At 40.6% G+C, this 12,718-nt stretch overlaps 1 protein-coding gene across 1 annotated transcript in view; it reads left to right on the top strand.

Annotated features, from left to right (window-relative positions):
* The first annotated feature begins 5,146 nt into the window (after positions 1-5,146).
* Positions 5,147-12,718, top strand: part of COG3 (component of oligomeric golgi complex 3) — a 73,593-nt gene continuing 66,021 nt past the window's right edge. Inside the window, exon 1 of the mRNA XM_059378214.1 lies at positions 5,147-5,440. Coding sequence (XP_059234197.1) covers positions 5,267-5,440 — 174 coding nt within the window. The 5' untranslated portion in view covers positions 5,147-5,266. The remainder of the gene's footprint in view (positions 5,441-12,718) is intronic.

The following is a 12,718-nucleotide window of genomic DNA, read 5'->3' as shown; positions in this document are numbered from 1 at the left end:
TAATGAAGCCCTTGTCCTATACCCTTCTATCTGCTCTGCCAATCCAACTCATAGGGGATAACTACATATATATATATGTATATATATATATACATATATATATAAAACAAGTTGCTCTACTTATCTTTTTAGACCTTTCTTTTGCTTCTGTGTACCTGTGTGATTTTTAAACTAAATGTGGGATTAAATTTATATTGTTTCGCAGCTTGCTTATTTGTTTGGTTTCTTCCTTTTTTAGAGAGGGAGAGAGGAAGTGGATGGGGAGGGACAGAGGGAGAGAGAGAATCTTAAGCAGGTTCTATGCCCAGGATAGAGCCCGACATTGGGCTCGATCTCAGAACCCTGACATCACAGCCTGAGCTGACATCCAGAGTTGGATACTTAATTGACTGAACCACCCAGGTGCTCTGGAAGCTTGCGTTCTTCATTCAATAATATATGACGAATCTTCTTCCATGTCAGATCTTCCATGAAGATCTGCTTCATTCCCCCTCACCCCGGTTTTATCGAGGTGTAATGAATATGTCGCATGTGCAAACATATACTATTTAACTGTGCAGTTTGACCCATCCTGACCCATGTGTACAGTTGTGAGACCACGACCACAACAGAGATGGGACATTTAATAGATACAAGATAACATTTGATAAAACCAGGACATTTCCATCACTTTCAGAAGCTTCCTTGTGCCCCTGGGTAATCCATAGGGTTGCATGGAAGCAGAATTGATAAAACATTTCATTTTTTTCAATGGTTACCAAATTCGGCCTTGTGTGGTAGATTCAAAATGCTGCCTGTTCTTTGCAACTCCTTCCACTGGGAAGTGGAGTCATTTGCCTCCTAGATCTGGCCTGCCTGTTGAGACTCTCCTGACAGTGCAGCGGAAGTGACCCATTGACTTTGAAGGGGAGGTCAGAAGCCTCTGGAAACAGTCTCTCCAAGCCTCAAGCTGCTGTAAGAAGTCCAGATACTCTTCGTGCTGGAGAAGGCCTGTGGAGAGACCTGTGAGGGTGCAGAGATGTGCAGACAGCCCTGGGAGGTCCAGGCTGTAGCCATTCGAGTCACCCCAGCTGTGGTTTCCAGATGTGGTAGGCAGACATGTGTCTTCTCTGCTGTGCCCTATAGACTTTTCTGATGCGTGCAGTTATGAAAGATAACAAAATGGTGGGCTATTTTTAGGCCACAAATTTTTGGTTTGGTCAGCTAGGTAGCAGTAGATAATAGGAGCAAGACTTCTTTTATAAGCAAAAAATATTTAGGTTGTATCCATTTTCTCTCCATGTCTGCTTGGAGGTTCTCCCCCTGTGCTCCCCCCTCCACCCCCTCTCTTGGGCACCCGCACTCACTTTCTCTTTCTCAAATAAATAAATTAAAAAAAGAGAGAGATCTCTCTTCTCTCTCCCCATTTCTTCAGCTTTGATAGGAGTTGGCAAATTTCCCTCTAGAAAGAGTATATAAAAGTGGCCTTTTCCCATGGCCCCCCCAAATGTCGTTGAAGACTTTCTTCACTATCTTGTGTGAAGTAAATGAGAGGAACTGCCATGCTGCTTTACTCATAGGATTTTTGATCAAGAGATTAAAAGTGAAATCTGAAAAGCACAAAATGTCATCTATTGTGATATGGGACCTTGATCATTTGGGTATGAAGCTCCTCTGACCTCATCTTTGTCATTTTCCCAAGATAGCCTATGCAATCAATCCTTATTTCCTCTTGCACACCAACACCCGCACATGCACACAGTATGAACACAAATGTGTATCTTATAGATGTACGGGTTTTTGCAATATGAGCTTTCATTATATCAGTTTGAATGATTTTATGGGAAAGGGTAGCAATTCTTGACTCAAGTACATTTGTAAGAATTATAGCAGAGAATTAAAACTAATTGTATTTGTCATGGCCTCTAGAACTTCCGGGAATAAGTTAATCACCAGCTGAAAACAGGAGATGACTTGTAATACAAAGTATCAACGTGGATTCATTTTAGGAAATTTGTACTTTTTTTGGTGGGGGTGGGGGGACCAGACAATACTTGTCCATACAGAAAAGAGCATTATTGTCTGAAGCTGAAGAATTATTATATTGTACACCACATTTCTAGTATACCTAGAACAACCTAGAGCAACCTCTGCCTTGTTTGCAGGTGTATATTTCTATGCCAGTGCTCCACAAGATTAAAATACCCCATGCAAACTGCTGTTACTCGGTTTCCCTGTTCTTATCTTCCTCCCGTCCTTGCAGGGCCAGCTGGTGACTGCTGGATCCCCCAGGCACTCCTTCCTTAGCTCTCTCGGTTCTTGGATTCAAGAACAGACCAGGCATTATTGTGTTGCATATCTATGGTCCTCTCCCCTCATTTGATCTCACAGCAGCTAGTTAAACATTCAGCCTTGACCCGAATCTTGGCCATGGGTACCATGACCCACATTGCATTCCTTTATGTCGGCTTGAAGCCTTGGAAATTCCATGGCTGAAATTAGAAACTGGCAGCCACACTTGGAAGGTAATGGAGAGGCCAAAGAAGGTAGCAGGCCACTCCAAGACAGAGGCCTTCAGTGGGTTTAGTCATATATTCAGTCCAGATTGTCTCAACAACGTATTATTCTCTCAAGGCTGTGTCCTTGAAAAGAGCCCCCCCACCCCCATGGGAGCAGTGGGCAAAAGTTACATTCTAAGGACAGGGGAAGAGGTGAGGAGGCTTGATGGTCGCAAGTCCAGCTCTCAGGTCAACTGGCGGTCTTGTCTTCTCGATGACCTCCTCCAACACTTTAGCATCACAAATCACCAGTTACTAAAAATATGTTAAGGAATTAAACATAATATTTAGAAGAAAGTAGATTTAGGAGAATCCGCAATAGAAACACATTTGGGAGGGAAAAATGCTTATATTTGGATAAATATAAAAGGATGATGTTTGGTGAGGAATTGACATCACAAAACTCAACAGCATTAATTTTATTTCTGAGATTTTTGGAACTAGAGACCAGTCTGGCAAGAAGAGAAAGTGTTTTAAGTACTTGGTGTGTTTAGGTACTTTGACGAATAGATCCACATGTCTCTATGGATCTACAAGAAGACTTTCTTTTCTTTTTTTTAAGATTTAATTTATTTGACAGAGAGAGAGATCACAAGTAGACAGAGAGGCAGGCAGAGAGAGAGGGGGAAGCAGGCTCCCTGCTGAGCAGAGAGCCTGATGCAAGGCTCAATCTCAGGTCCCTGAGATCATGACCTGAGCCGAAGACAGAGGCTTAACCCACTGAGCCACCCAGGTGCTTCTACAAGAAGACTTTCTTTAGGAAATAGCAGTGGAGTGGTTTGATGGGGAAACAATGCTCTGAAACTGGGTTGAGTGATTAAAAAAAAAAAAAAGATACGAAAAGAAAAAAACCCATAATTAGTAATCCCAACCACCTACATTTAGATAGATAAATGTTTTCTATAGCATGAGAGTTTTAACTCTTGACTTTGACGTAATTTTAGACTTCAGAAAAGTTGCAAAAGTAATAGAGAGTACAGGTGTGCCCTTTGTTCAGCTTCCTCCACTTTATCATCTTACAAAATCATGTACAATAATCAAAATGGAAATTAACATTGGTACAATAGTGTAATCTAAACTGTAGGCCTTATTCAAATATCTGTATTTTATTCTATAATTTTCCTTTTTTGTGTCCCAAGATCTAACCCTGATTCCTGTACTGTATCTGGCTGTAACAGTTCCATGGTTTTTCCTTGTCTTTTATGATCTTAACACTTTTGAAGAATACTGGTCAGTTGCTTTACAGGAAGCCCCTCAATTTGAATTTGTCTGATGTTTCCTTATAATTAGAATGTAGTTTTGCATTTTTGGCAGGAATACCTGCAGTATCACCACAGAAGTGATAACTGTGTCCTTCTCAACTTATCATGTTGGGAGTTTCATGATGATGACATTGACCTCTGTGGCTTGGTTAAGGTGATACTTGTCAGGTTTCTCCACTGTAAAGTTAATATCCGCCTCCCTCATTGCTATTAATAAATACCTTGGGGAGATCATTTGATACAATGTGACTTTTTCTCCTCAAACTTTCACCCACTAATTTTAGAATCCATTTTTAGATTTTGTCCATCAATTATTACTATTTTTCTCACTCTATTATTTTTTTAAAATTTAATTTTATTTTTCAGTGCTCGTTCTATATTTATTGATTGGAATTCCTCTGTAGAATTATCCCTTATCCCCCATTTACTTACTCAATCATTTATATCAGTATGGACTCACAGATATTTATTTATTCTATAAGTTATAGAATATATAACTTTTATAAGTTTATAAATTATCCAGTATAATTATTTGTTTTTAATTATTTGTCAAAGCTACATGATTAAAAAAAACTACAACATGATTTAAAAGGAGAGTATTTTAAAAAATTTTTTATGTATTTTAGAGAGGGAGAGTGCATGAGAGCAGGGGGGAGGGGTAGAGAGGGATATAGAGAAGCCCAAACCGACTCCTGGGTGAGCATGGAGACCCACCCCTGGACCCTGAGATCAGGACCCCAGCCGAATTCAAGGGTCTGCCGCTTGCTGGGGCTTAACGGACTGAGCCACCCATGCGCCCCTGGACAGAATAGGACCTTAATTACGTGTCAATGCCATGAATTAATCCAGTTCTTCAATGTTGGACATTTGTTTCGTTATTTAATACTATTAAGAATTTTTGATATACAGAAATCTTTGAAATTTTGTTTTCATAACTTAATTTTCTAACAGCAGATTTATTGGACATTGGAAAAGTTTATACTGGTGGTTGTGATCTAGGCGGTGGAAACTGTCAACATGTCTACACGGAAATCACACGGTCCACGCACTCCACGCAGACTACTCAGCTGTGAGCAGAGGCACGAGATCCTGGAGCTCGGGAGGACCTCTGCCGGCAGGGTCAGGTAGCTCAATTGTCAATAATCTGAAGAACACGTAAAAATAAAGTTATTGAAGTTGAGAAAGAGGCTACCGGTAGGGGCATTTCTATTTCCGTCAGGGCCTGTCTTCTTCGCCCGCTTCTTCTATATCCCAACCGGAAATATTGGTACTCTGTTTAGAGCCACGTCTATCCTGGACTCGGTCCCGCCCACACACACTGTGGAAGCATTTCCGGGGTCAGGTTATTACGCTCCGCCCTGCCGCCGGTGCCTCGCTGGAAGCCCTGGCTCCCCCGGAAGTGGCCCGGGCCTCTCTGTCGGGGTCCCCACCACCCCGGTGTTGCTGAGGCCCACAGGGGCGGCGGCAATGGCAGAGGCGGCGCTCCTGCTGCCGCCTGAGGCGGCGGCAGAGCGGGACGCTCGGGAAAAGCTGGCTCTGTGGGATCGGCGACCCGACACGACGGCACCGCTGACCGACAGGCAGATGGACTCGGTGTTGGAGCTGAAGGCGGCGGCAGAGAACCTGCCCATTCCGTTCGAGGTGAGGTGACCTGCTGGAACCGGGCTGGGGCGGCAAGGAGGCGGGGCTGGGGTGCTCCTCGGGCGCGCCTGCGGACCGCGGCCTTGCAGCCTCCTGCACCGGGGCTTTCCTCGCTCCTCCCCAGCCACGGTGACGGCTCGGGTGGGAGAGGCCCCCTCACCTTCCGGGGCTGTCAGGCCTTGCACTGCCGGCGACCGCCGACTCGACTCTCGCGCGGGGACGTCTGCGGGGGCGTCCAGTGGCTGGTGTTGGCTGGCACCCAGCTCTCCGGGACGGTTGGCGCGGAGCCTTGCCCTGAGCGTCTTGCCCCCCCGTGTCCCTGCTATCAGCTGAGACCCCTTCCTGCTGCCCACCATCTCCCAGGACAGGGCACCGAACCCGAAGAGCTTTGCTTCAGGACAACCTTCTTCCTACTGGTATTCGTTTACCACCGTGATGAGTAACCCAGCTTCCTTTTTCCACGGGGGCACTTGGAGAGACAAAACTTGATCCCGAATGACGGTTTCATCCATCGCACATTGAGCACTAAGCTCTCCAAGTGCGGGTTATGGGAGATCGATTGATCTGACCTATAACGAAGCCATAAAAACGAATTTTCTTTGGAAGCTGGGTCAGTACCTTATTAGGTAACGCTGGTTTTCGGTGTTAGTGTCAACATTTTTAATCTTCATTAAAATATTATGTATATTACCGCTTGTGTGATTCAGTTCAAGCAGTTGCAATACCAAGAAGTACGTCTTATGAATTGTCAGATGCTTGACAGACACAGACTTTTTTCTGGTTTCGAGGGCCAGGTTTGGGATTATCATTTTATTAATGATGATGGTTATTTTTTTATGTTGGAAGCACTCCTTGTACACGATTTGGAATTGTGTCCAAAGGCAGATTGTTTTTAGAGACTTAAAGTTTTTCTTTTTTACCCTCAAATATTAGAGGTTGAGAACTTGGATTTGAAAATTCACTGTTAAGTGCTGCACGATAAAGTACAGGTGTTCTTTCTTGTATTCCTCTGTCCACCTGTAGGATGCTGTGCTGAAATAAAGGAGGAAACAGGTGGAAATTTCTTTGGCTTGGCTATCAAAGTCTTTTATGCTCTGGATAATAGAACTTGTTTGCTCTATAAATGTTCCAGTCTGTTTATAATTGATTTGGCCTGTTACAGAAGCAGGATGCTTGGACATTGCCTCACCTGTGGGGAACACAGTCCACAAGAATAGTAACCCAATTTGTTTTTATTATCTTAGCTTATAAACTGTTATTATTGAGCATGAAGGAAAGGGGTTTGGAGGAGGTAAATGGAATCTTTCATTTTCACCCCATTTTTTTTTTCATATTTATGTAGTATAATGCCCACATTCTCCTTATGCAGTCATTTAATATATATTATGTGCCTTCTCTGGGCTAGGAATTGAGGCTAGAAGGGTAGGAAAATCAAGATCCTAGTCTCATGGAGCTGACATAATTGTGATCATGAACTTGAAAAAAGAATAAGGTAAGTTCAGAGAGTGATCCATGCATGATACAAGGAAAATAAAACAAGATAGTGTGACACAAAGGGATGAGATGTGCTCTGGACAAGGAAGGAAGCCTAACAAAGTGAGAGTTTAAGGTGAGAACTCATGGTGGAAAACAAGATGCCAGCCTTGCAAAAAGACTAGAGAAATAACCTTCCAGGTGGAGGAAAAAACAATGGAAAGTCATGGGTAGGAGATGAGCTTGACAAGTTCAGGGATTCAGTGAAGGTGTTCTTGTACACAAAGTGTAGATACCGGATTCCTACGAGAATGTAATGACCTTTATTTACCTGTCTGGGATCCTTCAGAGGGATCATTGTTTTGTAGCTCTCTACAGTCTTCATTTACCTTTACTAAAGTATTTATATGTCTGGTAGGAACATTGGAATTGAATTCTTTATCTCTTACCACTCTTAACACTGGTGCTGAAAAAGAATGCCTCAATTTTTATTTCATCAAGTGTTTCTGTAAAGGATTTTCTGTAGTGTTTCACAATTTTCATAAGATTAATTACTTCCTGAACAACTGGAACTAAGCAGGTTCGTTGGACAGCAAAAGACCAGCTAACGCTTCAGTAAATATCATAAAGCTGTTAACTTCTTTAGAAAATAGCTTTCTCTTTTATGAAGGGGAACTGGTCTTATCTTGGAAAGAAGTTTTATCTTTTTTTTTTTTGGTGTTAGATAAAAGAGTTTGCAGAGTATTAAGTAGACTGGTTTCTTGTAGCCAGGGCAAATTTTTTAGTAGTGAGGGCCTTTTTCTTTTTGCTGAACTTAGTAGTTCTTGATAAAGGCTACAGTAATTGATCCTGAAATGTACCTGAAATGTACTGCAACAGTGTTTTCCTAAAGGCTGTGTGTTCTTATATATTTAACCTCTTTTTTTCTTCATAAAATGGGGATCATAATAGTACCTTACTTGTCTGATGGGGAATTGTGAGAATTCAGTGAAATCATGTATGTAAACTGCACACAGCAAGTGTCCTGGTAGTATTATATTTTATGCTTTTGTCCCCCAAATGATTAATAACTTGAGAGAATAGATTAGAATCTTATGATCCTGAGCTGGTACAGGTGTCATTCAGACCAAAGGTAAAAAAAAGAAGAGGTTAAGTGCCTTGAGGAAGGTTCTGGGATTCCATCTATACCTCTTCAGTGATTTGCTCCAAAGAGAGAAAGTAACATCAGGGCTCGTTTAAGGAATGAAGTGTTTGGATTATGAAAGTGATATTGTCTAACCCAGAACTGTGCAAGAAGTAAAGTTTGGGAAAGAAAGGTGTATTTATTTATTTGTTTTTTCCTGGACCTGCTTAGCTGGTCAGGTAAGGTTGATAGTTTATTGTAATTATTATTTAAGATGTTAATGTACCATTTGAGTAAACTATTCGGTAACTCTCCAGGACTGCCAATTAGGAACCTAGATCTGTGTTCTTCTCTCTCTGGTAGTAAATGTCAGTTCTCTCTAGCAGCCAATACAGTGTAAGTGAGCCAGAGGACTCAGGAGTGCTTGAGAGCCAGTTTATTTATTTATTTATTTATTTATAAAGTAATTTCTACACCCAGTGTAGGACTCAAACTCACAGCTCCCAGATGCAGAGTTGCATGCCCTACTGCCTGAGCCAGCCAGGAGAGCCAGGAGCGAATGGGAGGTCAAAACAGGAAAGTTTGTGACCATCACACCTCTTCTTGATTTTCCTTTCTGTTCCAGGTGCTTTGAGAAAGGAAGACAGTTGAGCAAATGTACCTAATGGGGGCATTTTCTCACACTCTTTAAAAAGCAACTTGTTTTGTTTTTTTTTTTTTTTTAAAGATTTTATTTATTTATTTGACAGAGAGAAATCACAAGTAGATGGAGAGGCAGGCAGAGAGAGAGAGAGAGGGAAGCAGGCTCCCTGATGAGCAGAGAGCCCGATGCGGGACTCGATCCCAGGACCCTGAGATCATGACCTAAGCCGAAGGCAGCGGCTTAACCCACTGAGCCACCCAGGCGCCCCAAAAAGCAACTTGTTTTGTTTCTATTAAAAATTACTTATTAGAACTGGTCAGTGTGGCTTCTCTCTTGCTTGGTTTGAGAGAAATTGGTTTTGTGTTAGTGAGAACAAGGAAACAGGACAGGAAACCTCCTTCTGCTTCTGGTATTTAAAAGTTCTTATGCAGGGCACCTGTGTGGCTCAGTTGGCTCAGGTCATGATGTCAGGGTCCTAGGATAGAGCCCCACATGGTGCTCCCTGCTCAGCTGGGAGCCTGCTTCTCCCTCTCCCTCTGCCTGCCACTCCCTCTGCTTTTGCTCTGTCGAATAAATAAATAAAATCTTTAAAAATAAAATAAAAGTCCTTATGCATGAAAAGTAGTTAGGATTTGTACATAAAGTAATCACATAGAATGCTTTTTCATGTATTTAAGTTACCATGTTTACTCATAGCATCATAGATTATATCTGGAATTCCTGCATTACCTTCTCAAGTATCTAGAGTTTTTCATATGATTTTGTTTCTGGAGTAAATTAGAAGATAATTTTTTTTTTTAGATCTTATTTATTTATTTGACACAGAGAGAGAGATCGCAAGTAGGCAGACGGCGGGCAGAGAGAGGGGGAAAGCAGGCTCCCTGCTGAACAGAGAGCCCGATGCGGGGCTCAGTCCCAGGACCCTGAGATGATGACCTGAGGCGATGGCAGAGGCTTAACCCACTGAGCCCCCCAGGCACCACTAGAGGATAAATATTTTTTGGTTCAAGATGACAGAGTGACCACATTTCTATGACACCTTTGGTCCTTTTGACATGACAGTAATATTTGTGGCACCCCAAGAAGAAAGACATTATCAGTGAACTTGTAGTTCTGGTAAATTTATGGAAGTCAGGAAGAATGTATTACCATTTTAAAAATCTAAAGATTTAATTACAGAATAAAGTATAAATATTACATTTTGAAGAGCTACAAAAGAGATGATATAAATGACAGGATTTGAGATTAAGCGTAGAGGAAAATATTAGGGATGCTCATTTCTTCATTTTACTTAGTGGGGACCTCAGATTGTTGAATTGAGTGAAGACTTGTGTAAATCTGTTTAGAGTTAAGGGATAACCATCAAAAATATTGAAAATGGTTAAATTGGCTAAAAGTGGGGGTTAGGGGAAGGATCTTTTCTATTGTAATTATTTTGATGATATTTATTTATTTATTTATTTTTAAAGATTTTATTTATTTGACAGACACAGCGAGGGAGGGAAGACAAGCAGGCGAAGTGGAAGAAGGAGACGCAGGCTTCCTGCTGAGTAGGGAGCCAGATGTGGGACTCCATCCCAGGAATCTGGGATCATAACCTGAGCTGAAGGCAGATGCCTAATGACTGAGCCACCCAGGCACCCTCTTTTGATGATTTAGAATAAAATTATGTTTTTGTGTTTTGAATAATTTCTATAAGGGAAGATTGATTAAAAATTATAAATTATCTCTTTCATTCCTTCTTAAGTTCTTCATTCTGCCCTCAAATTTCTTAGCAGAATTTCTCGATTATAAACACTGGTATTGTCTTAGAGAAGAACAACTAGGAGGGCAGAGGAGAAGACGACTTGATTTTTACTTAAATAACCATTCTGTTCCCCTGGACTTCTAAAATAATTGGCCTTTTACGGTTTAGTGACAGTTATGAATTTAAAGTGAGAGAGTAAAATCCATACTCTGTTGAAAAACAGTTGAAAATGATGTATATTAATTGGAAAAGGCAAAGTGTGTATAGCATACTATTATTCAGGTTACAAAGGTACACTTAACCTTGTGTGTATTTAGGCTATTGTAGGAGAGAGTCATGAGAAAATTCTAATAGCTTCTGAAGAAGGAACTGGATGGTTGGAGGATGGGTCCACAGGAAGGGGACTTTCACTGAATGCCCTTTAAACTTTGTACCATGTGAATTTATTATCTTTTCAAGTTCCTTTGTTTAAAAGGACTGCTATGGATATTATAAATGATTCTGGAACAAGTAGAATTTTACTTTTCATTTGTAATTTGTGATATATTGTCAAGTGGTGTCAAAATTATGTCGTTTAAGACCTCAAACTCTGATAAGAGAATATGATTACATTTTCATTTTGCAAAACCATGTATCGTGTGTTTCCTGGTATCACAACCAGAATTTTGACATTGATTTATATGATTTTTAAAGATACATTTAAGATCTTTTTCTCAAAGGGATTGAATTAAAGATGGATATAGGTCTTAGTGGTATTGAAGGACTGAATTTTGCTAGGTTCTCTGTGGATTTTCAATATTTCAGATGATTGCCCTAGTGTTTACAACATATTTCTTCAATTAGTCACAGCCTAATGAACTGTAGTACTTCATGGGCGAATAAGAACCTCATATTAGTAGCCTCTTAATTCTTCCTTTTTCTCTTTTGTGCTATTGTTATGTATTTTACTTTTACATATGTTTTAAACCCATGATACATTGATACTATGTTTGCTTTTGACCTTTAAATCTTTTTGAGTAATTAAACATTTTAAAAATTGTCATATATATCTTTATTTTATGCACTTCTGGAGAGCTTTAGTTTTTTGTTGTTTATTTGATTTTTTTTTTTTTTTTTAAGATTGAGGTTCCCATCTGGTATTTATGTTCTGTCTGCTTTTGGAGAACTGCCTTTAACATTTCTTGTAGTACAGGTCTGCTAGAAATGCATTTTCTTAGCTTTGTTTAAACAGTCTCTATTTCCCTTTCATTTAAAAAAGATATTCTAGATAAAGAATGCTGGATTCAAAGTTTTTTCCTTTTATCACTTAAAAGATTTGCTTAATTTCTGATGGGAAGTCTGCCATAATTCTTATCTTCATTCTTCTGCATGTGAAGTCTTTTCTCCTTGGTCTGCCAAGATTTTCTTTTTAATTTTGTTTTTCAGGAGTCTGAATTTCATGTGCCTAGATGTGCATTTGTGTGTGTGTGTATTCCATTTGGAATTCTCTGAGTTTAGAGCTGAAGTTTGATGTCTTACTACTTTCGGAAAATTCTCAACTAAAATTTTTTTCTATCCTATTCGCTCTCCTTTTGGGATTCAAATTATGCATATACTAGGTAATTTGATGTCATCCCACTGTTCTTGGATGGTGTGTTCAGTTTGTATTTTCTCACTCCGTTTTCCCTGGGTGTGTTTACTGTTGGGTGACTGTATTGACTGTCTTTAATTTCACTGATGCTTTAGCTGTGTGGAGTGCATTGATGAATCTACTGCAGCAGCCCTTTGTCCAGCTTTCTTTTACCTTAGCCTAGAAAAAAGCCTAGTATCCCTGCTTTTTAGTATGTTTTTCAAATCTGAGCCCGATCCACATCTCCCTCGGAGCCCTTTTCCCTTTTAGGTATCATATGTTTTAATTTTTTTTTAAAGATTTTATTTATTTGTCAGAGGAAAGAGAGAGAGCACACAAGGGCGCAGCAGACTCTCCATAGATCGGGGAGCCTGATGTCGGACTCCTGGGATCATGACCAAAGCCAAAGGCAGACGCTTAACCCACTGAGCCACCCAGGCATCCCATAGTTTTGAAATTTGTCACAGTCTGTTCATTTAGAGCTAAGTTTTACTCCTAATGAGGTATAATTTTATAAAAATAGCATATGGACTGTTCTGTTCCCAAGAAGCACTCTAGATTCTGATTTAGAGATTTATGCTAAATACACCTAGTGTTGTTTCTGGTGGGTCACCTCCCCCTCTCCAAAGAGGCTGTTTGTTGTTAGTAATTGGGCTGGTTCCACAGAGCAGGAGCAGTGTGAA

This window comes from Mustela nigripes, chromosome 15 (genome assembly GCF_022355385.1).
Source record: "Mustela nigripes isolate SB6536 chromosome 15, MUSNIG.SB6536, whole genome shotgun sequence".
Lineage (NCBI taxonomy): Eukaryota > Metazoa > Chordata > Mammalia > Carnivora > Mustelidae > Mustela > Mustela nigripes.
This window is presented reverse-complemented; position numbering and strand designations above follow the sequence as displayed.